The sequence below is a fragment of the Laetiporus sulphureus genome (genome assembly GCF_001632365.1).
Source record: "Laetiporus sulphureus 93-53 unplaced genomic scaffold LAESUscaffold_45, whole genome shotgun sequence".
Lineage (NCBI taxonomy): Eukaryota > Fungi > Basidiomycota > Agaricomycetes > Polyporales > Laetiporaceae > Laetiporus > Laetiporus sulphureus.
The window spans coordinates 107,361-132,813 of record NW_024468554.1 but is presented as its reverse complement, the minus strand read 5'-3'; the positions used below and the strand labels follow the sequence as shown (position 1 = coordinate 132,813).

The following is a 25,453-nucleotide window of genomic DNA, read 5'->3' as shown; positions in this document are numbered from 1 at the left end:
GAATGCGATAACCACGTACCTGCGACGTTCACATACCACGCTGCTTCAAGATTGTAAGAATAAGCATAGGAGCACTGTAAAGCACAATCTTCGTTCATGATGACTCAAACTAAACTAGAATGAACTCCGTGCGTGACGTGCATCGATCGCACTCGCTACGGATACACCAAATGAGACCTTGGTATACGTCCTCCCGCATGTAACCAAAAGAACTCCCCAGACCATGCGACCTTTTCGTTAAATAGTTCCTCGCTAAAATCGCACCTTCCCGTCTTTGCGTGACATCCGAAGGCACGCGAGCCTACAAATCGCTCCTCACTCGCCTACTTTTCACGAAGCAACGCCGGAAACTTGGGGCGCAGCAGCCAATTGAACCATGAAAGCGGGCCAGGCTACATAATGCAAATTCAGCCATCGTCGAAGGTCCTATAATATGCGAATGCGACTGATCTTGTACGGCGTGTACCGTGCAGACAGCACCGTCGAGTCGGTCCTGCGCAGCACGCCAGCGTGTCATTGCTAGAGCATGCAACAATTCGGAGACCAACTGACCAGTATGGGTTGTCCACGGTGTTTCGCAGGTGTGTGAATGTGTCGAACGCATACTTACCCGTCATATAGCCCGCTGTTGGTCCTTGTCGTCAGCATTGTGCCGGGGCACGAAACAGCATTGTACTTACTACCGCTCGCGCCAATCCCTCCGAATGGCATGCCATACGCTGGGTGGTACTACTCAGCTTCCGGATGCGCTATATCCCATTCGGCCACTCACCCTGGCAGTGCATGATCACTTCATTTACGGAGGCCGAGCCACTCTGGGTGTTGTCGAGAACTGGGAAGCCAGAAGCTCGAAGTCAGCACGTGAATGCAATGAGATCTTCGGACAACACACCTTTCTTCTTGACGTTCGTATTCTGCGTGAAGATATAGATCGCGAGAGGGTTGTCGCTGGGGAAATGTTCGTCAAAGCGCCGGAACATGTAACGGTATCAGACGTACCGTGCATTGACGAACGCGATAGCCTCATCGAGGTCCTTTACAGGAACGACAGCGAGGATCGGACCAAACAGCTCTCTTCAATCACAGATATCAGTCAGCAAAACGCTCAGATCAAATGCGCGGGCACGCACTCGCTCATGAGCGCATCGTCGCTAAGGCTCCAACATTTCTATCTATTTACTATGTTACATAGTTTTAACTGTTTACTATATCTGTTTATTTACAGTTAGGCCTGTACATAGTAAATAGATGTATATATATAGTATAAATAGTTTTATGATGATATAGGGCTATTGAGTGCACAATTGCTAGATTTGACAGCACAGCAGTGAGCCAATTGAAAGTCATAGTGTTTAACAGCAGTCACCACTGACAGTTTATCATCATATAGGCTCATGAACATGAGTTTCTTGTCATTTCTTGTATGACATAAGATTTTCTGGTCATTTCTGGTGCAAGTGTTGACATTGAATGCTTGTTTTCTGCTCACTGTCATGTGCTTGCTGATGCAAACAGGTCCTTAAAGGCCTCAACAATCACAGAGGCTGCTCACAGTTGAGTAAAACTCCATCAAAAGATGGGACCAAAAAAAACTATATAAACTTTATATAAACTGTTTATATGACATATAGATAACTGTTTACTATATACTATTTATTTACACCTCAGGAGTGTAAATAGTATAAATAGTTGGAGCCTTAATCGTCGCCCTTCGTAGCGTCCAGCAGACCCTTCAGGCGCACCATGTGGCGCTCGTTCACGATACGCGTCACCAGCCCGGACGTATACGGGTCCGTCGGGTGTGCAGCTCCTTGTATCTGGACATGCGTGTCAGCAGACGTGAGTATATTAATCCTGCGGGGCACATACGCGTCCGTGAGTGCCTCGACGAAGGTGTCTTGGAAGCCCTCTGGGACGAGGACATAGTCTGGACACAAGCAGAGCTGGCGCGGCGTGATTGAGCCGAGCCTATATGTGCACACGGAATGGTGCACTTACTTGGCCTCCGTTCACGAGCCTGCCCCACACGATCTGCTTTGCTGAGACTTTGACATCGCAGTTCGGGTCAACAAAGCACGGGTTCTTTCCTACAAGCAACGTTGGACTGGTGGCACGACACGAGTGCGTGGGATGGGTGTACCACCGAGCTATGAGGAAGACTGATGAGCAGTGTGTGGAGCATGAGACATCGCACGGTAACAGACCTCGAGCGTTACGGGGGTGAGGTGATGAGCAGCTGCTGTCATCACGATCTGGGCAACATGGCCATTACCTGCCAGAGTGGGAGTTCGCGAGCAGTTATGGAACATAACATGGGTTCACACCTGTGTAATGGACTGGACCAAAATGTAGCACCATCCTAAGGCACGACTGGCCTTAGCAACCTAATGTGGTCGAACGGGAGCTCGAGGACCTGTCGTGATTGTCAATCGATAGACGGTGAGTGACTTGATAATGCATACCCGAGTAGTTTCCGGAACACTGCCATTAACGAGTTGGACCACGTCGGGGTCAAGATACTTGGACACAAGCTCAGCCAACAGGCTCGTCATTGTCGGGGTCAACTCTGATGGTTTGAGCATGATGGTGTTTCCGGCGACGATCGCGGATGCCTGTACTGCTTGGTCAATTACATTCCAGAATTAGATAGCAGCACATACCAAAGGACACAGGAGCAGATAGACGGGATAGTTGAACGGGCTGATGATCAGGACGGTCCCCTTCAGCTCCTTCCTAATAAGGCTCCAACTATTTATACTATTTACACTCCTGAGGTGTAAATAAATAGTATATAGTAAATACAGTCATCAACCGGTCAATGAGACACCACCGGTCAATGAGACAAATCCATGTAGCCCCCCCAAATTGACTCCATCTGCCCTCTGGTTTGGCATGGATATCAATACACTGTTCATACTACTGTAAAACAAATTTAGAAGGATGGGCTGGGCAGGGAGTTCACCAGCTTTCATTCTTGTTGAAGTTTACATGAGTGTGAAATTGAAACCTCGCAATCTACGATTTTTCATACTTCCACGTTTGCGTCTTGCTAGAAATTATGAATCTCATAATGAAGTTCAACTCCTTGGCTACGCATTACCCCAATTTTGAGAGCTGTGCAAAGGGAAACGAGTGTTAAACAGGCAGAACAAGCAAGAGACTGCATATGAGAGCCTTGAGACGCAGCAGCCCTCTGTCACGTCACGCTATTTCCATATTTGGCATCAGCTGAATGGTGCACAGCTGGTTCGACTTCAAGTACACATTCCTACACGTTTCTTCACATTCCTACTGCATATTGTCATCAAGACATGCCTGGCTGAGCAAAGTCAGACACCAAGAAGCAACAAATGCTATCAGAGCTGAAGGAGGAGTGGATCAAATGGGCAGCAGACAAATGGCTGAGTGAATCAGCCAAAGGGCCAGGGGAAGTCAAACTAGGTTTGCGGGTGATTTGCACTGAGGCAGAAGAATTATGTTTCAAGGAAACAGGCAAAAGGACCAAGATTGACAAGCAGACAGTTAGCCGACGAGCAAAGGGTGGCAGGAGCATTCAAGAGTCAAATGCAGAAGAGAAAGGCTGGCTCAATAAGGAGGAGATAGAGGCAGTGTTGACCTTCGCCATCACTGTTGCACATCAAGGCTTTCCACTGACCCACTGTTGTATCAAGGAGGCTGTTGATGAGATTGCTGGTGCACAACATGGCAACATTTTTCCAGCAACAGGAGTTGGCAAGAACTGGACTGACCGCTTTGTCGAGAAGCACTCTGAATGCCTCAGACCATACTGGTCTCACTCATTGGATCATTCTTGGGCTCGAGCAGTTAATAAGAACAATAATGAAGCCTATTACGACATTCTAGAGGCTGCAATCAAAGGCAATGAGGGTGAGGAGCCAATCTCACCAGAGTGCATATGGGGTTCTGATGAGTCAGGGCTACAGGGAGGTGTTGGAAATCGTGAGTGTGTATATGGGCCTGCAGGTGTTCAGGTACAATACCAGCAGCGAAGTGGAAACAGAGAAAACATTACCGTTATTGTCAGCATTTGTGCTGATGGGACTTCAGTTCCACCCGCAGTGATTTTCAAGGGTGAGGCCTACCACACAAAGTGGAAGCAAGACAATCCTTTAAATGCTGCATAAGCATATCTCCGTGCTGTCTATAAGTTGAAAAGCATGCTCATCGTGGTATAGCATTGGATACTCCAAGAAGGGGTACACGACTGGGGAGATTGGTGTTGCCTGGATTAAACATTTTGATACACAAACAACAGTGAAAGCTGCTGGATGATGCAGGCTTCTGATAATGGATGGACACAACTCCCACTACACCAAGGGATTCCTTGACTATGCCTGCACCCATCATATTATTGTCATCTGCTATCTGTTGCATGCAACCCATGTTTATCAAGGACTCGACGTTGTAATCTTCGGAGCATTGAAGTGATACTGGACTGAGGCACACGATAACTATGAGTGCAGAATGGGCCAGAAGATCACGAAACAAAATTTTCTTGAAGTTTATGCACAAGTGCACATAAGAGCTCTTACGAGCATAAACATTCGTGCTGCGTTCCGCAAGACCGGTGTGGTGCCATTCGATCGTAATGTCATTACAGCAGAAATGATGGTGCCAAGCCAGAAAATGGCCATCCAATTATATCTCCCTTATGAGCCAGCACCTGCGGTGCAGGCTGTCACCGAACTCCTTCGCAATCAGCTCCATATGCACCAGCATGATGATCATTATGCGGAATGTGATAGGGATACAATTACGGACTCCCCATCTACTTCTTCCTTGCAGTCTGGGCCAGCAGATGCTTCCCCATCAACCCACACCCTTCAGAATACACTGGCTGCCTTTCTGACACAAGCCCCTCGCATCAGATCCACCAACCCAATCACTTCTGTGACAACTCTTCCAATCTCTCCTTTCAAGCAAGGGCACTACAGATATCTCCTTGATGCTGAACCTCAAACTCACCTGGAGCGAGAGCTTCAGGCTGCCCTGTGTGAATCAGAAATCTGCAATGAGGCTCGAAAAGCGCACACAGTAGGGATGCAGGCCATGGCTGTTCTACAGAGCCTTTATGTCGAGAGGTCTCAATCTCAACTGCAAGCAACAGAGACAAGGGCACAGAAGAAGACAGGCAGGCTCTTTGGAGATGGCCTCCCAAAGTTATTGACTGGTGACAAGTTCTATCAGGAGGTGGTCGACTATGAGGTGAGGGTTGAGCATGAGAGGGAGCAGAAGGAGCAGCAAAAGGCACAGCGTGCTGCACATGCAGAAGTCATTGCTGAGTGGAAGACTTTGGAGGAGATGCAGAAAGCCAGAAACAAGGAGAAGAGGGCCGAGTTTGACCTTGCAGTCAAAAAGTGGGAGATAGAACATGATAAAGCCAAGCAAGAGCATCGGCGGCCAGCATGGAGAAAGCCAGAACTGAAAGCCCTTGGTTTGGAGAAAGCGATACCAAGGCTGAAGCTTGTTGAGGAGGAGGACAGTGAAGGGGATGGTTGCACGAAAAATGAGCAGAACGCGGATGAAAGCGAAGGATCTGAGTGAGACACATCAATTATTGGTTTTCAAATATGATAAGAAGGAAGCATGATGTGACCGTGTCTCAAAGAGTGAATTTTGATTGATAAGGACTGCGACACTGATTCTCCTCCCATGCCCTCTGTTTGTGCTCGATTAGAATAAAAACTTCATAGATATAGCAGTTCTGTAGTACATGAACTACTGGTGAACTCCGATCTTACTTATGTATAGAAAGTCTCCCGCTAGAGTGTCAAAAAGATTTGAGCATCTCAGTGACCGGTTGATGACTGTAGTTGTTTATATGTCATATAAACAGTTTATATAAAGTTTATATAGTTTTTTGGTCCCATCTTTTGGTGGAGTTCTACTCAACTGTGAGCAGCCTCTGTGATTGTTGAGGCCTTTAAGGAGCTGTGTGCATCAGCACACACATGACAGTGAGCAGAAAACAAGTATTTAATGTCAACACTTGCACCAGAAATGACAAGGAAATCTCAAGAAATGACAGGAAACTCATGTTCATGATCCTATATGATGATCAACTGTCAGTGGTGGCTTCTGTCAAACACTATGACTTTCAATTGACTCACTGTTGTGCTGTCAAATCTAGCAATTGTGCACTCAATAGCCTTATATCATCATAAAACTATTTATACTATATATATACATCTTCTACTATGTACAGGCCCAACTGTAAATAAACAGATATAGTAAAGTTAAAACTATGTAACATAGTATATAGATAGAAATGTTGGAGCCTTACTTCCTAATCGTAGACGACATGCCCCACCAGAACAGAGAGAATGGTGACTTCTCCGGCACTGCCCATTTTTCGACATTATCAAGTGCAATCTTGATTTTTATGGGCGTGCCATTCAGTTCGAGGCTATATGACATCAATTGTTCCAATGCAGAGAGCTGTGGCTGAGCAACTTACAATTTGGCCTCCTCGCCACACCTTCCCAAGTCTGCAGCGAACGCATCCTTGAAAAGTTTTATGTTGTCCTGGACGAGGTGGCCGAACCAGAGAAGCTGTACTTTTCGGAATGTAATCAATTTTGTCTTCTCGGAGCAGAATCCACTGCGTAGACGTTCGTGAATCTGCATGGCCAAAACTGATCACATGGTACAATGCATCACATACAGTGAATGCACCTGGGGGATATTCTTGATGGGAGTGAACTGCCTGAGGGCCTTGGACGGCATGCTAGAATGCAGCAGAAAGTATCTTCATTGCTTGGGATGCGAATATGTTCTTATTGACAAACCACAAGGAGGGTAGAAGGGCTGATGTTAGAGCACCTAGAGGTCCTTTATGTGGGCAGTGCATAGAGCTGCCTCTGCTTGATGAGGCTGAAGCTTGATGCTTATTGATGCTTAATGGTTTGAGAACCAAGCAGAACTGCCAGAATGTGCACACCACATCTTGTGCGATTGCCAAGCAATAGCATCAGCAGCTGTGACACTCGAGCCCTTGAGTGCTTTTGGATCCTGCGCACCTGCCCTTATTGCGTTCATCGTCGACCAAGACAAACGTCTACACTCCATTCATTAACACCTGTAGTTTTCATAATGATGACAACTCTCACCTTGGAGGCTCTATGGACTGCACAGTTAAGTTGATTGTCAGCAGCGACCTTATTTCTGTCTGTAGATATACATCAGGCATCCCTGTGAGCCTCCATAAGATTAATCATCAAACATCACCTCAGATCTGCAATGTCATACCGAGAGACCTCTCCATAATCTAATCAATGAAACTTCTGAGATTAACAGTTTGTAATCGCCCTTGTCAATATGAGGGGCAAAAGGCTGTTCTACTCGCTACAGCACCATAATACTTACTCAGCAATGAAAATGTGTAATTGTAGATGTAAGTAGATTATGTGATATCAATAGACCACAATGGCCAATCATATCCTGATACTAAGCTAGAGACAAATCCATTTCACAGATTATTCACAAATACAAAACACCGGCTGACATGTTACATATCTGCAGTGACAGGCGCTGCTGCTTGTGTTACTGGCATAATCACCAAAAGATTCAGATTTATGCATATCTTGCCTGCAGTCGGACTTCCCCTCAAGGTTTGGTTTTCTAGTAGCCTGTGGCACTTTGATAGCTACAGAAAGGTGCCAAACTTTAGTGACATGTACCGCAGTGGAAGAGAGCTGTGCAGCCAAGGTGGCAGCTCCGTGAGATCAATCTGCACTAATCAGCGCTGAAGATGCTGGCACGTGATGTCACTCATACTTTATAAAGCATTGGAGCTCCGGCGCATTTGAGAGTCCTTCTCCACCGGTATGGGCTGATTTTTGTTTAAAACCAGGCTCCTCCCCATCCACTTCTAGGAGTTTAAGGGGCGCCTCAATATTATGGGTGGGACTTTGTGCTTTATCCTAGCACCACCTCAGCCACATTTGTGCCACAATATTCGAACTCAGCTCATTTTAAACTCAGCACTCTTAATCGCTCCCCAACTCTCTATAGTGGCTGGGAGAAAACAAATGTAAACATCTGTGCTGTGGCTGAAAACCACTGCAATAGGGCAATTGCTTTTTTTTAAAATATATTATTTATACACGGCCGTAGGTCGTGTCAAAAATGTATAAACGAACAAGTTGAGTGTAGGACTACCGATAATAGAAGCATAGTACTTTAACATCAGTGAGGTCAGACCTGACCCCAACCTGTTCTCGGACTTCTCACCCAAATAGCTAGTGGTGATCTACAGAGCTCATCACAAATCTGACAAAAACTTTCCTGATCCAGGCAATCACAGTCACGCTCCAAGGCCAGCTGCACAGCTGGTGAACTGAATGCTCTGCGCAAAGCAGAGGCTGCTTGCAGACATCAAGGAGATGGTCTGGGGTCCATGAGTGTCAGGGTAGAGGTGGTGAAAAAGGGAAAAAGGAGGAGAAGACTGGGAATGATGAAGGCCATAGCCCATCCATCGAGCGCCTGGGGGCCATCCATTATGGGAACTGAATGAAGGAGTCGGCAAAGGTTACAAAGATGGTGGGTGAAGGAGGGGAGGGGGACGACTGATGTGTGGTGCTGGACGTGCATAATTTGGCACTGAAAAGTGCGAGAGAGGGGCTTACAAGGCAATCGATGTGCTCCACCTCATCGTGGAAGATCTCGGTGAGCATGAAATGTTGTTAGAGGGGCTTTCGGGTCCTCCATGGTCATGAGTGGGTACATGCAGGGACTGGATTCCCCAAACAGCTTTAGCCACCCATGGTGATGGTGGTGGTTAAGATTCAAAAAGGGAATGGATAGGGCAATTGTGAGATACCAAATATTGCGATTTTCATAATGAATTCTGTAGCACTGCATTCTAAGTGCATGTCACCTCGATGTTCACTCGAGAAATGTGAGTGCTTTGTTAGTCTATTTTCTCATGCCATCATCCAGAACAGCAGAGGCATTCAAAATGCCTATCTGACTGTCAGTATGACACAAACAGTGTATGTTTTGCCCTTCAGCATCTCTTAAATGCCACCTAAGCTTGCCATTGGCATGAATCATGGCCAAGTTGTTTAAGAGTCTTCTTGCAAATATCTTCAAGGGTAGGACCATGTGTAGCTTTATGCACTGAGCACACTGTAGTATCTAAATGGACACGATACTTCACATGTCTAGCTCATGAAATTACTTGCCACATGGAGATGAGCCTTCTAAATGGGGGATGTTTGCACACTGAATACCAATGTTTACTTTTGTTTTCTCTCAGCTGCTGTAGGGAGTTGGAGGGAAAAATCAGAGTGAGAAGTTCAAAATGAGTGATCACATCATGATTGAGCACATGGCTGATTGGTCTAGGATGTGGTACCATGTACCCTCTCTATATAGGATGGGCCCCCCCCCAAACTCCTGAAAGCAAGATGGGAAGGAGCCTGATTTGATATGCATTGTATTGTGACAGATGCGTAGAATCTGATGCTGCCAAGCCATCAGCTTGAAGCAGTGACTTTCAGGAAATGTCATTGAATGCGCAGTTCTATGTAGCTCAGCTCAGGTATGTTGAACAAGTTACAGCTGAAGTGGAGAGTAGCCTTGTGGGGCTTAGAGACTTGTTTTTATTCGGACTGTAGCTACTCAGTATTTATACATGTGGTACAAGATCCTGTACACCAGTCATAGGACCTCTGGTATCTACAGCCACATCTACTTACATAGATGAGTAATATTTAGCTAATACATTTAGTCCAGTGGCAACAGGTATTGTCCAATGGTATATTACTCAATGGTAATGGCCGTATCGTATGATCCTGGAGGATTATACGATTGGTTAATAGGACATCGTACGACTCTGGTGAATAATACGACTGGTCTCTATTCTTAGGATATGACATCAGTCATTCCAGACACTCCTAGATGTTGCTAGAACCTTCTATAAGGTTTCATTACATGTGATCAATGCTCGCTAGTGCTAGTCGCTCCTATAAGATCATCAGGATGTGAATCCTTCAACACTCTTTCTTGATCAAATAATTGATTTAAGTATGAGTGAGGTTGATATACCATGCTAGCTTTTCAACTCGTAGATAACTAAAACTTTTGGTAAGCAGATCAGCATATTGTTCCTCAGTGGGAACATGATAGAGGACAATAGTCCCTCTCTCGATCTTGTGGCATATGCGATGATAGCGTAAATCAATGTGCTTTGTTTGGTGATTATGAGCTGGATTGACTGCAAGGAATATTGCACCTTGATTGTCTACACAGAGTGAGAGTGGCATCTCCGTGCTAAATCCTAGTGCAGATTTAAAACTTTGAAGCCATGTTGCCTGCTTAGAACAATCAGACAGAGCAATATATTCAGCTTCTGTGGATGACAGAGCCACTGTGGGTTGTCTTCTTGTATCTCAACAAACTGGTCTTTCTGCCATCAGAATATATAGGCTGACGTTGAATGTTGGTCATCCCTGTTTTTGGCCCAGTCTGAATCAGTATAACTGATTAGACCAGCATTTGATGTACTGAAATACCAGAGGGCATAGTCCTTGGTATGGCAAAGGTAATGTAGGATCCACATAGCATTCTTCATGTGTTCCTCATTTGGATTGTTGTTGTAATGCAATAGCCAGTTTACGGCATATGCAATATCTGGTCATGTATCAAGGGCGATCCATAGTAAGGTGCCAATAACTGATTGGTAATGATGACGAAATTTCATATCAACTTGGTAAGATTTGCTGGCTTTCTCCAATCTGATACCGAATGGTAATGATGACTGTTTGGGTTTACAATTCTTCATTTCAAACTGATCAAGAGTTTCCAGAATATATTCTGTTTGGTTAATTCAGATGATGTGAGCAGAACGATCGTGTTGGATCCTCATTCCTAAGAAGTTAGAAATGGGTCCAAGATGCTTGATTTCAAAGTATTTTGAAAGATCTTTGATGAAGGTTTTGATATGTTGCATGTTACTACCCATCGGTAGGAGATCTTTGACATAAACAATCAAAATTAGAGGCTCTCCCTTGTGTCGGTGATTGATATCATCAGAGTCGAGTTTCGTGAAGCCTAAGTTCAATAAGGCAGCATGTAGTTTTTTGTTCCATTGTCTACCAGCTTGTTTCAAGCCATAAATCACCTTTTTGAGGTGGCAGACTTCATCTTCCATCCTGGGGACTACAAAAACCTCAGATTGTTCCATGTATAGTTCTTCCTCCAGTTCGCCATATAAGAAGGTGGTCTTTACATCGAGGGCCTCTACCTCGCAATCATGTAAAGCTACATGTGCTAGCAAGAGTTGAAGTGACTCAAAGTGTGTGACTGGAGAGAAAATCTCATCATAATCTATGCCAGCTTGCTGCTTGAAGCTTTGGTGATGAGGCATGCTTTGTACGGTGCACCAGGTTTTATTACATAAACCCAGTGGCAGGGAATGGCTTTATGACCTTTAGGTAAGTCAACCAATTTTCATATACTATTAGCCATTTGAGATTTAATCTCATCCTCTATAGCATCTTGCCATTGGTCACGGGCAGCATGAGCCATGGCTTGCTTGTATAAATTTGGACTAGGTCCATATGAAGGATCAGCAGAAAGAATGAATTCTACTATTAACTGCTCTAGGAGATGCATAGTTGAAATGGCATTTTCAAGGGCTAGCTTTTCACCCTCTGGGAGTTCAAGTGCATCAACACCATCAATGATATCATCGAGGTCTCGTTCAATTTCAACTGAGTATCTATCTCCATAGACATTGTTGGGCTTTGATACATATTTAGGGAGTTGCTTGGACTGTCAAACATTTGAATAAGGTCTGTTCGTGTCACAGTTTTCCCACTACAATATACCTTTGACATCATGCCAAGGTATAAATTTTAGACATGACACAAGGCACAGACATCACAGGAAGCCACTTATGATCCACAAGAAACATGTCCAGTCACGTGATCTAGACAAGCGCCCACACTAGCGCTCCTAGCACGTGACCCCTAACTAGCACTCAACTACGATCACTGAAGCCTGCAAGGCTCAGCTATTCCATGTGACACTGAGGCACCTTACTAAAGTAGTAGACACCCCATTGGTCACTCAATAGTGGTCTCACTTCAGTCACCGACAAGGTGGCACCATGTTATACAATTATCTCATTGGATAACCTCATGGCCAATAGTAGGTAGTTGTCATGACAAGACCAGAACCATTACTGGTTCTGGCATCATGTTCACATGTAGGTATCAGAGGTCTCACAGTAGCACAAGTGCTAGGGGCTCTGCCATACATGTATATAAGCACCTATGAGGAACTGGGTATCCCCAGTATCATTCACCTATTTTATAAGGCCTAACAGCCACCACCTCTCTTTTATGTGAGATAAGGTGAAGGGTCCTTTGAACTCCTTCTTGCTTCATATTATCATTCACCACTGGCGATGAGTCATAGGACACAGGCAGCACCTTGCAGCCAGCTCATTGCCTTTTTAGACAGGAGTCACAATGTGTCATGACAGTTCACAGTAAAATTATATAAAGGAAGGTTCTCATGCCCATGAACAACATGTGGATATTCCTCATAATAGGGATCCTCATCATTGTGATGCATTTCTTTGAAAGGTTGTTCACTATGATGTTGATGAGGAGTAAATAGTCCTTTACGTTTAGCACCAGCATTATAACCAGAAAGGCCTTGGGGTTGTAGGACCCGTGCTGGTGCATCTGATGTGACTCACTTTGTAGGTGGTGGTGGATGAGGTGCAGCTACCTTCATCCTGTTGAGGACTGAATTCTGTAGCATGATTGTACCCTGAAGTGTCTCTTCCTTTGCCTTTAGCAGCAGTAGGGATATTGTCATCCTCATCAGAATTAGATGAACTAGAAGATGATAAGTCTTCTGTCTCAGTCTCAATTGTAGCATGAGGAGCTCTAGAAGCAGTATCCTTCTTAGGGGGAGATACCTGCAATCCTTTGTCTCCTGATAAATTTATGGAAGATATAGGAACTCCCCTTGAAGGGCCTACTGAACTAGGTTCAAATTGAGTTTGCTCAGGTAAATCTTTTCGATACTTGAAGGAAGTCTCATCGAATTGAGCATCTCGAGAGATTACGATGGACCGGATGGAGCTATTCCAGAACCTGTATCCCTTGGTTCCTGCTTCATATCCAACAAAGGTCATTGACACAGCTTTAGGGGGCTAACTTCCCATGCCTTTGCTCTTCTTGTACCATTACATTGGCTTTGCATCCAAATGTTCTAAAATAGGAAAGATCTGGCACTTTGCCTTCCCACATTTCTATGGATGTCTTCCAATTCAAATGTTTTTTAGGGAGGCAGTTGATGACATGAATTGCTGTATCAATAGCTAATTTCCAGAAGCCATCACTCAAGCCTGCATGGTGATGTATAGCTTCTGCATGTCGCACGATTGTTTGTTGTCATCATTCGGCTCTCTTATTTTATTGTGGACTCATCAGCACTGATGTCTCATGCTCGATGCCTTTATCCTTCAAATAGGAATTGAATCCTTTAGACATGAAGTTGCCACCTCGATCAGATCAGAACCGCAGAATAGTGTTATTCTGTTGACATTCAGCCCACGTTACAAAGGACTTGAAAGCCGTAAGTGTGTTTGATTTATGTTTGAGGAAATACAGCCTTCCAAATAATGAGAAGTCATCCAGAAAGGTGGCAGCCCATTTGAATCCATCAATAGATAGTGAGAGAAACTCAACTAAATCTGAGTGGATGAGTTCTATATGTCTAGAAGCTCTGAACTTAGATTCTGGAAATGAAGATCACTTAGTTTTTCCTAGAGAGCAACCATGACAAAGCTTACTAGATGAATGCTTTGCCTGGAAGGTAACACCTTGTGTTGCCTTGGGTACATGAACTAATGTGTCCCTGCCTGGATGTCCTAAGCGATTGTGCCACATTTCAAAGTCTTTCATTTGAATACCAGCTATCATCCCATCATCAATGTCTGAGGGAGGGCTTGGTTTCTTAAGAACTCTGCCATGTATATAATTGAAATCAGTGCTTTCATTATGATAGTTGGATGTAACTATATGATGCCCCTTGTTTTTCTGAAAGATTACACTTTTATGAGATGAGGTATACTTTCCACCCTGATCAATGATCTGTCTGAGACTAAAGAAATGACCTTCTGCTTTGGGCACTATCACGACTTTCTGAAGTATCAGAGTCCAATGATCCTTTGTTGTAGGATCATATACTTCAAGCATGACTACACCATGTTCCTCAATATCAATCATATGATTGCCACCTGCATTTCTAGCTTTACCAGGTGTTGAGAACTTTAGGTATTCGATGCAGTCGCTGAAGTATGGCGTCACATGTGATGTGCATCCAGAGTCGATTAATCAACTGCTTTCAGGATCATGCATGTTATATATGTCGATATCAATAGATATTTGCTTTACGGATGCTAGTACAGATACATATATGCTCCAGGCATAGACTACATACAGATGCAGATATGTCCATGAAAGAATTAGACTGTGACGATGGCATTGGCTATAGTTTTGACTGCAGACTGTGAAGTTCCACCATTAGATCCCCCACCTGATCTGAAGACTCAGTAATCGAATGTAAATGTGCAGAAGATGTTAAATTACCTTGATTCTGGGCAGGCTTTTTGCCTTGTCCTTTACACTGGCCTTTCAGCTTGGTCTGCTTGTTATCATACCCTTGAGCTTTCTCTTGCTGCTTTCTTTTAGGTTGCCAATTATCGATGTGTTGTTTCATTATATGACTAACCTTTCCACATTTGCCACAAGGGCCTTTGTGGGTGATCTGAGAGATGTGTTCAATGGACTCTCCCTTATGATGATTCTTTTCATTGATGATCTTAGATATAAGCTGCTGGGGGTGGCAGTGGCTAGGTCTAATCCCACAAGAAGATTCATGAGCACATGGTCATAGCTGGGTGGTAAAGCCTAAGCAGATATCATGGTGACCCAGGAGTCTGCTACAGGGAACCTGTCACAGCATCGCTGGACAAGAGAGCAAAGAGACTAAAAAGGGAACGGTCATGTGGAACGTGCTGCCCTGATCCCCCTGAACCCTTATGTGGTGCAAGAGCCTAGCACTTACTTGGTGATGAAGCAAGCGGTTGGAAGGGTGAGAGATATATGCAGGAGCTGGTGAGCTCAGTAGGTGCTACAGTGGTAGACAAGGAGAAACAATCTGAAGTTTCGTCCTTTACATGCTGGTCTTATATACGTGTATAGGAGCCTGATTACATAACCTTTATTGTACCACTACTACAAAATAGATGATTGGCTATCTACATATCTAGGTGACTAAACTATACATGGAACAATAAGTGGGAGAATCTATCTGTAAGTAGAACAATAGGTGAGAAGATCGATGTACTTCAGTGGCAATGGTGAGACAATCTGTCCTATCGTGGTAACGGCTATACCTTGAGCCAATTGCCTAGATGATCTCAAATAATAGTCCTTGTTCCCTTTGTTTCCAAATGGGTGCCTCTATTGTATCCTGGAATAGACAGGTCTGACTGTATCATCTGTGGGTCTGGACCATAACATGTGATGTGGACTATCACCTGATCTCTACGCATCGCATCTGTGGCTGAGTGGCATGAGATATTGGTGAAGCACGTGATCTGTGACATGAGAAAAGTCACGTGCAAACTTTGTGGTGAAAATCTGTGACATTACCCCCTCTCAAGGCTCATTGTCCCAAGGAGCCAAAACCTCTATTTCCCCTTCTAGTTGCTCGCAACGGTTGGTTACTTCAGGAGGGAAGCCCTTCAGTGTAATACTCGAAGATTATCTGGGCTATCCTGTCTCCCGGCTTGACTGAAAATACGAAATCTGTTGTGTTCATCAGTATGACCTTGAGTTCTCCAGTGTAATCAGGGTCAACAACTCCTGTGCCCACGTCAATTCCTCATGCAGCCAGTCCGCTGCGTGGAGCTATTCATGTATAGGTGTGTTTGGGAGGGTCAATTGCGACTCCTGTTCCTACCACAGCTCAGGAATGCAGAGGAATTTCGTGCGTTTCTGCTGCATAAATATCCCATCCTGCTGCTTCGTTTGAGGATTTTTTCAGTGATTTGGCATTGTCTGTCATTTTATGATATATGATATAGGAAGAACTCATCTGGGTGGTCAGACATATTGATTCAATGTGTGGATATCGGTGCAACTTCATATGAGGATAGTTCGAAGTGTTTTCCACCAAACGTAACAACCCTGATTGGTGCTTTGGCTGCATCTGGGTGTTGTTGGTGGAATTCTTGAAGAAGTTCGTCGGCGTTGGTGAGATTTGTTCGGGGTTCCCATGTATCATCAGAATGGTCATAACCTTTCCATTTGATGAGATATTGGACCCTTCCCCTCACAACCTTCGAGTCTAGTATTTCTTCAACTTCGAATTCTGGTTCTTCTTCGATTTCTATAGCTGGGGGCTTTGGGGGTTTGTGGTTTGCGACGGTGTCTTGATGGTACATGATCAACTTGCTGGCATGGAAGACTTGGTGGACCTTCATTTGCTTGGGCAATTCCAGTCTGAAAGTGACTGGGCCTAGCTTCTGAAGTACTTTGTAAGGTCCGAAGTTTTGTGTGCCTAGCTTCGCGGATTTGACTTTTACTCTAAAATCTTTTCCCTTGAGTAGTACTAGGTCTCCGACTTTGAATGGAACTTCTCCCTTCTTCTCGTCGAAGTACCATTTCATCCGTGAAGCTGAAACTTCCAATGCTGCTTTTGCCTGTTCCTGGGCCTCAAATCGGTGGGTGAATAGATGTTCCAATGAAGGGTGACATATTGATTCGTGTATGTCTGGTGCCATTTTTGGATGTTGGCCATATTCGACAAAGAATGGGGAAAGTGCGGTGGACTCATGGGTCTGGTTGTTGTATGAGAATTCTGCTGTTGGCAGATAATAGACCCAGTCATTTTGTCTGTGGTTACAGTACATGCGAAGGTACTGTTTCAACACCTGGTTAACCCTTTCTGTCTGGCCATCTGTTTGGGGGTGGTATGCTGTAGACATTGTAGACTTTATACTGAGCTTCTGGCAAAACTCCTGGAATAGTTTGCTCACAAACTGAGTACCTCTGTCTGAGATAATCTGGCGTGGCAATCCATGGAGTTTGAAGACTTCATTGTAGAATACATTAGTGACTTGTGACAATGTGACTGTGTTGTCCATCGCATAGAAGTGCACTCGCTTCGTGAGTCTGTCTACGACAACAAGTATTGCCGTCTTCCTTTCTCCCCTAAAGTCCATGGCTGGTGGGAGTTGTGTAATGAGATCAACTGTGACGATCTCCCATGGTCCTCCTGGTACATCATTGGGTTGTAATAGTCCGTATGGTTTTTCTCTTGAGTACTTGTTGCGTTGACAACTGTCGCAACCTTGTACATATTGTTTAACCATTACAGACATTCCTGGCCACCAATAGTTCCGAGTAATAAGCTCCAATGTCTTGAACCTGCCTGGGTGTCTGACTGGTAATGTATCATGATGGAGCTTTATTAGGTCTAGGCATAGCTGTTGGTCCTTGGGGACATAAACCTTTCCGCAATGGAGTAGCAGTCCATACTCAAAGTTCCATTCTGTGAGGTTTTTCCCAAATTCGTGCTGTCCTGTAGTCAAAAGCGCACAATAATCCTTGGTCATCATGTCATCTGTAAGTGCCTTCTTGATCCTTTCCAGTAGTTGAGCATCATCAACTTCAGATGCGTGAGCGGGTCGAATCGCATTGATAGCGAAGGTTTCAGGTTTTAACAGCATTTGGTTTGAATTGTCGCTGTCTACCCCCCTCTCATGGTCTGGCCTCCTGGACAGAGGATCAGCATGTAACATTGTCTTTCCAGGTTGATGACTTAGAATAAAGTTGAAACGTGTGAGGACTAATGCCCAGCGCGCTTGATGCCAGGATAATTTCTGTGCCTGATGGAAGTATGTAAGGTTGAGGTGGTCTGACCAAATCTCAATGGGTTCTGGGTGTCCTTCTAGATAGTGCCGGTATTCTTCTAGTGCCCGAATAATTGCAAGCATCTCCTTGTCGTAAATCTCATAGTTTCTCTCGTGTTCGTTGAGCGACTTGGAGTATTATGCGACGGGATGCCATAGTTTGTCTTCTCCTAGTTGTTCGAGTACTGCGCCAGTTGCATAGTCTGAAGAATCTGTCTCCAGTCAGTAGGGCACAGTATTGTTAGAGAGTTGTAGAATCGGGGCTGAAGTGAACGCCGTTTTGAGTGCACTGAAGGCTTGGTCTTGCTTTTCCTTCCATTGCCAGGGCACGTCCTTATAGGTGAGAAGCGTTAAGGATCGTGCGAGTTTCGCAAAGTCCTTTATAAATCGCCTGTAGAAATTCACGAATCCTAAAAAGGCCTGTACTTGTTGGACCTTAGTAGGTGCAGGCCAGCCGAGTACACCTTCGACTTTAGCAGGGTCCATCTGTACTGAATTCTTGCTGATGATTATGCCAAGATATTCCATTGAAGATTGTTCAAAGAAGCATTTTTCCAGTTTGGCGTATAAGTCATTGTCCCAGAGGCACTGTAGAACTGCTTTTACTAGTTGTCGGTGTTCTTCAAGATCGTCCGTAAAAATGAGGATGTTGTCTAGATAGACTACTACCTTTCCAGTATGAATTAAGTCTTCAAGGACTGTATTCATCATTGTCTGGAAGGTGCTGAGAGCATTGCAGAAATCGAAGTACATTACGGTGGGTTCGAAGAGGCCACGATGGTAGATGAAGGCAGCTTTCTCTTCATCTCCTTCCCTAATCCTTATGTTATTGAACCCCCATCTCAGGTCGAGCTTAGTAAATATACTGGCATGTGAGAGCCTGTCGATGAGGTCCAAAATGCGGGGAATTGGGAACTTGTTCTTTTTTGTTACTGCATTGAGGTTCCTGTAGTCTTGTACTAGCCTTAATGATCCGTCTTTCTTCTTGATGAAGAAGATGGGTGCTGCTGTTGGACTTCTTGATCTCTTGATGTATCCTTTGGCCAACTCTTGGTCTATCCACATGTCGAGCGAATTTCTTTTCTGTAAGTTCATAGGATATAACTTTGCTGGGCATGGTAATGATGCCTCTGGAACAAGTTCGATTGGATGATCATAGGGCTTTCTTGTGGGCATTCGTTCTGACTGCTTCTTGGAGAACACATCACCATACTCGTGGAAGTGTTTGGGGACATAGGCTGACCAGTAGTCTTTGTCCTGTTCTCCTTTTTGTGGTGTTCTATCCCGATTCCTCTTGGTGTCAAGGCCCATGATGAGCGACGCTACAGCTTGTGTGTCAGGGTCTTCTGATAATGACACCCATCTAATGAAGCTGTCCATGTCATTCCAGTTGTCACCTAACTCCTGGGAACTGACAAACTCCATCAGGTCTTCGATGTGGGGATGTTTGGGTCTTCCAGGTCCTCCTCCTGGACTGCTACCTGTGAGGATGCGTATCTATGTGGGCATCGGGTGAAATCGACTGTGAGTTTTCCCCAATCTACTTCAGGGTTGTGCTCCTTGAGGAAACTCATGCCTAGTATAACGTCCTTGTGACCTATATCGGTAACCAGAAGGCTTTGTCTGCTTATGTGGTTTCCTATAGTTATACTCAGAAGAACCCTTTTCTTAATGGTTCCACCCTTGTTGTGGGATGCATCTGCGTTATAAACCCTGATCTCCTTCTCAAGTGAGATCATAGCAAGATTCAATTGATCAACCAGCCGTGGGTTGATGTAACAAGAATATGCTCCTGAATCGAGGAGCGCCTCAGTCTGGACTTCCCTTACTCTCTGTTTGAGGTGAACAGGTAAATCGATTGCATGTTTTGATGAACCAGTTGATGCAATGTATAGAAAATCTGATACTGGTATATGCGAGATCGAGTAGGTACTATTACAGTGTTTATGGGAACTCTGGCCAGACCTCAGAGAACCCGCTGAAGAAAATCCTCATCATCTTCTACCTCCGTGATCCTAGCTGCTTCGAAAGCTGGTTGCGGTTCTGCCTCCTTTTCCTTTCCCTTCATGTCGTAGCTGGCTATGAAAGTGCGGACTGCTTCCTCTCTCACCTTGCTGTTGTCAGAGCTGGTTGATGATGCTGTTGTTGATATTGCCCTCGTCGCTTGCCCCCGTTTTGGCATTTCAAATTTGCCTTTATACTTGAGGTCTGGGCAGCACTGTTTAAATACGAAGGGGTGTTTCCCACATCGTACGCACAGCTTCTTTTCCAGCCATCCTTCCTGTTCCTTGGTGAGGGTGGATACTCGATCCACGTCCATTGCGTTAGGGTTCTTTTGAGGTTTCAATGCTTGTGATGATGATGGCGTAGTTGTTCTGCACTGTCCTGCCTTATCGGCTTTGAACTTCAACTCTAATTGAAGACATAGGTCGAGGTATTCTGGTCAGGTGATGGGGTCGGCAATTCCCAAGCAATTTCCAAACTGTCTCGTGTCACCATTGCTTGATGTACATCCTTGTCGCGATGTTCAGCAATATAGCCAATGAGTGCAGTGTGCCCCAAGTTGGTCTTGGTGGCCCATTGGTGGAACTTTTCTGTGAAGGAGACCATCGTGGGGTAGGTTTTTGCACAGATCTCCTTCAAATGTTGTTGCGCATCCTTGTCCGGGTCAAGGGTCCTGTAGTTAACCTTGAAAACATTGACGAAGTCTTCCCATGTGCCGAGTGATTGCCGTGCCACTGCCTTGGTTACATATTCAGACATGTAGGTGAACGCGCCACCCTCCAAGTGCAGCAGGGCTGTGGTGATCTTGTGTTCGTCGTCATTGATCTCGTTCCATCGCATCCATATACTGAGTTGTTGGAGCCAGTCCTCCAGACTTCCTTTGCCCGAGTAGTGTGGAGGTTCAGTGATTTTGATGTGGGGTCTGTGTGTTTGGACCATGCCGGAGGTGTATCCTGTGACGCCGCTTGCTTTGAGTGAAGCTAGCTCATGATGCAGCTTGGTGTTTTCTGCCTTTGTTTCCATCATCTCCTTGCCCATGTCTAGCATAGCTCCATGTGTTCTCGTGATCTCGTCATTGAGGACTGTCATATATGCATCTTGCACGAGGATCCTGTCTTTGAGCTTTCCGATTTCTGTTTGGAGGACTGCCTCCTTTAACCAGTGCTCGCTCTTGTTGGTTTGAATCACCACATCAAAGGCTCTCTTGTGCTCGTACAGTTTGTTTTTGAGCATGTTATAGACCTTTGCGACTTCCGTGTGGACAGTGAGTTTCATAGTGACTATGACCCATTCACGAATGTGATCTGGAACTTCTCCGGGATTAGATTGCCTAAGCGCATCTTCTAGATGCTCAAATTGATGTCCGTCAAATTTCCATGTGGGAGGGACATATGCAGGCAGAAGTGATGGTGTCAGGGATGCAGGTCCTCTGACTTGTGATGCAGAATCTTGGGGTCCTAGCCATGGTTCAGGTGAATTGTGCTGTGAGGCACGTGGGATACTGCCGTCGTGTGCCGTTTCAATGTTGGGATGGAGTATGTCCTCCATTCTCTGTCTGAATGTGGACGCGTATGCTCGATCGGCTCCCTCCATTGCAAGGTAAATATGTAGACTAGTACAAGAAATTCAAATATCGCTTTTTCGTGATGAAAACCAGAGCCTTGGCAATCTCCTGCAGCCTTTCTTCCTTCCCTATCTGCTTGAAGCTTATCCCTCTTATTTCTAAACAGACCATGTTGATGACCTGCTTCTCGATGAACGTGTATGTGTGCGTTCCAGTGTGTAGGTCAGTGCAAACCTTGTCGAGTTCTGTAGTGAGGCTGTAAATAGGTCCCTGATGCTTGTCCTTGAGACGATATGCGAAAGCTCCTAAGATGGGCTGGAGCTGAAAGCGAGTGGCATCCACTTGTTTTGTGAGTGTCTCAATGTGAATCATTGGCCTGACTCTTGATGGGAGTGGGTGAATGGGATGGGCAACAGTGTTGGTCTTAATGAAGTTCGGTAGCGGCCGAACTGGGATGGGAGCAATGATGGGGGGAGGTACTGCGTTGGAGGTGATGAGTTCTGGGGGTGGTGCCAGCTTGCGACTACCAGTGGTGAGGCGTCCTCATCTAGGCTTGTAGCGTTCGAGCAGTGGGGTACACTCGCAAGATTTGTGGATGATCCCGCACTTTATGATGTGTGTGGTGTCGATGACCCTCGCTGCTGCTCGCTGCCTGTCTGTGGATGATGCACCTAGCGATGCAAGTGTGAGGAGCCTTCCACGCTTCTTGTTGGTTTCTTGACACTTGTAGTGTGCATCGAGGTCAATTCTAGATGTGGCCTTGTGCTTCGAAGCCTTGGGCAGCTCAGAGTCTTGCTGAGGCTCACACCAGGTAGAGATCGGATTGGAATGTATGTCAAAAAAGCTGCGCGCTATGGCTGAAACTGTTTGCGCTGAAAATATGTGACCACTTGTGTTAGACACTAAGCAGGGATGCAGAAAATGGTCAGATTGTTTCTAATGCCACAGCACCACTGGACAAGAGAGCAAAGAGACTAAAAAGGGAACAGTCACGTAGAATGTGCTGCCCTGATCCCCCTGGTCCCTATGATCCCCCTGAACCCTTATGTGGTGCAAGAGCCTAGCACTTACTTGGCGATGAAGCAAGCAGTTGGAAGGGTGAGAGATATATGCAGGAGCTGGTGAGCTCAGTAAGTGCTACAGTGGTAGATGAGGAGAAACAATCTGAAGTTTCGTCCTCTATATGCTGGTCTTATATACGTATACAGGAGCCTGATTACATTACCTTCATCATACCACTACTACAAAATAGATGATTGGCTATCTACATATCTAGGCGACTAAACTATACATGGAACAATAAGTGGGAGAATCTATCTGTAAGTAGAACAATAGGTGAGAAGATCGATGTACTCCAGTGGGAACGGTGAGACGATCCATCCTATCGTGGTAACAGCTATACCTTGAGCTGATTGCCTAGATGATCCCGAACAATAGTCCTTGTTCCTTTTGTTTCCAAATGGGTGCCTCTATTGTATCCTGGAATAGACAGGTTCGACTGTATCATCCACGGGTCTGGACCATAACATGTGATGTGGACTATCACCTGATCTCTACGTGTCACGTCTGTGGCTGAGTGGCATGAGATATTGGTGAAGCACGTGATCTGTGATGTGAGAAAAGTCACGTGCAGACTTTGTGGTGAAAATCTGTGACAGAACCCTGATTTGGTGATGTAATTTTGCTGCATCTCCAAGTCGTCAATTTGTTGTTGAAGTGACTTTCCATCGTCCATCTGAGTATTCATGTACTCAACAGCAAGGTTTCAGGTCTCTAGAACAGATTCTGTTTCATAAACTTGTTTGAGGGTTTCCCATGCATCGAGTGCATGAGGAATTTCATCTACATATATCTGAGTGCAGTTTTTGCTGCATCCATACCAGAATGATGCCTAGTTCCTGCTGATCATCTTCATCCCATGATTCCTGGGTGTTGATGTCAACTGGAGTGATAGTGGTCTCAGGAGGATCCACATCAGTCACAGCAAGGGCAGTGGCGATGTTAAACTTCATCTGGGGTGACAGCTTGTATGTCAGCATATCAATGTACTGCCAGAGACATTTCATCATCAGGTAACCACGCATGCGTGTGAACCAGTCTGTCCAGTTTGTTTCATCAAGCTGGAACATGGACACTTTGGCATCTTTAGAGGTACTCATCATCAATGAAGCAGTTGGGTAGATAGGTGAAAGTGAGGTAATTGGTTTCAACAGCGATAGTGTATCATGCAATGATTGTCTCTTGGGTGCACATTAATGGTAGATATGCGAATATTGTTTCAAACAGTATGATGTATTCAACTACTCGTCCATTTTGTCTGTCCAATTTAACAATTTGAGATAATTGTGTGTGAAGGTAGTGAATGCTATAGTATTGACGAAAGTACATGTAACTAGGAATATTACAGTTGTTCAAAGAAATTCCCTCAAATGATCTCAGCGAGCTGGTGCGAAATAGTAAGGTAGTTCGCTTGAAGGCCTGTGAATTTGACCTTTCCAATCACTTGTAACCTCCAGTTCAATCTCTTCCACTGTTCATCCATGTATTCCTTCATGTATGAATTGAGATTCATATTGATGCGATTGAGTGTCACAGCGAGCCAGATAAGTAGCTCCTTGTCGTCGCCTTTAATATGATGATGATGCTTGTCGAAGGAATCGTAGTAGGCTTTGAGGTGCTCAATAGTGGTGTGTAGCTCAACGTGGTATACATCGACCTTCTTCTGGACTGGATCAGTCTTGGTGAAGTTACAGATTTCACCTGGAGGGGGGTGCTGATATAGCAGAGGTGGTTCGAGTCATTCAGTGTGGGAAAGTTTGGCTTTACTTTCCTCGGCTTGCTTAATACATTTTTCAATGCACTTTGCTTTCTTTCACTCATTGTGTGCCTCACGCAGTGCCTTAGCTCTGTGTGCTGTGCTGCTTTGGTAGCAGTGGTCCACTCAGATGAGCGAATGGGGGGCATAGGTTTGAGAGGAGAAAGTGGCTGTTTGTTGCGAGGAAAACAGTATTGACCTGCTTCAGTGAGTCGATTGATGAAAACCTTTTTCAAGGGTTTGCCTTCAAAGAAGTCAGCTGGTAAGTAGCGCCGTTGATGATCAGCGTGTCGCAATTTGTGATCTGTGGCTTACCTTGGTACCTATAAGGATACATTATTGCCTAGTCTAGTATATGCTCACCCCACTCGATTTTGAGCTCCCCAATGCTCACTTCCCTTCAGACACTTGACAGTTAGCATATATATTTGCAGCGAGTTCATCGGATGCCTCAGAGGCTTTAACCTGGTGCAATCTGCATATGTGGTTTTACATATAGTTCCACACCGTACAGATGTACTTACGCTTAGCACAGTGACGTGATAGTATGCATCACTTTAGGTATGAATAGAGAGGCTTTACCCTGGTGCAATCCACTGATGCGATAGTACGCATCACTTTAACCCTCCGGTCTTTCCGTATCGAGTAGATGCAGGCATACCAGCTGTGTTGACCCTTCACGGTCATCCGTTGCACCTCCGTGCCATAGCGCATTAGGTTATGAGCCCCGAGCTTATCACCTGCGAATACTCGAAGTCAGTGCATGAAGATCTGCTTTAGATATAAGCAGACCATTACCCTTGAACGTGCACATATTCGCACTAGTACTCGTTGCCTGCTTGGACAGCAGGGTCACGAGGTTTCAGATCTAGGAGATCTTTATCTGTACCATACGGAATCCCACCTTGCTCATTTGTCTCACATTAATCCTACATTATATTCAGCAGAAGCTGCTCCACCTTCTTTAACTTCCCTTGCTCAACCACCAGCACCTTCCCCATCACAACCTACTGTTCCCATCATGACAACATCTGTTGCGAAGGAATTTGCAGAAGTCCCAAAGCTTGCCATCGATGGATCAAATTATTGTATATGGCTTGGC

At 45.1% G+C, this 25,453-nt stretch overlaps 3 protein-coding genes across 3 annotated transcripts; all 3 read right to left on the bottom strand.

Moving 5' to 3' along the window:
• Positions 1–426: 426 nt before the first annotated feature.
• LAESUDRAFT_738506 (aldehyde dehydrogenase) lies at positions 427–6,648 on the bottom strand (the record flags this gene model as incomplete). Its single annotated transcript, XM_040910904.1, has 16 exons — positions 427–493; positions 553–625; positions 681–719; positions 773–832; positions 893–948; positions 1,000–1,072; positions 1,730–1,817; positions 1,866–1,943; positions 1,999–2,082; positions 2,205–2,272; positions 2,323–2,324; positions 2,385–2,413; positions 2,463–2,612; positions 2,661–2,733; positions 6,305–6,427; positions 6,479–6,648. The coding sequence occupies 16 exons, from the start codon at positions 6,646–6,648 to the stop codon at positions 427–429; spliced, it is 1,233 nt and encodes a 410-aa protein (XP_040760546.1).
• Positions 6,649–23,374: 16,726 nt separating this feature from the next.
• On the bottom strand, positions 23,375–23,695 carry LAESUDRAFT_716589 (uncharacterized protein; the record flags this gene model as incomplete). Its single annotated transcript, XM_040907269.1, has 1 exon — positions 23,375–23,695. The coding sequence occupies one exon, from the start codon at positions 23,693–23,695 to the stop codon at positions 23,375–23,377; it is 321 nt and encodes a 106-aa protein (XP_040760545.1).
• Positions 23,696–23,961: 266 nt separating this feature from the next.
• LAESUDRAFT_716588 (uncharacterized protein) lies at positions 23,962–24,500 on the bottom strand (the record flags this gene model as incomplete). The annotated part of the gene is made up of 2 exons (XM_040907268.1): positions 23,962–24,309; positions 24,363–24,500. The coding sequence occupies 2 exons, from the start codon at positions 24,498–24,500 to the stop codon at positions 23,962–23,964; spliced, it is 486 nt and encodes a 161-aa protein (XP_040760544.1).
• Between the last annotated feature and the right edge of the window lie 953 nt (positions 24,501–25,453).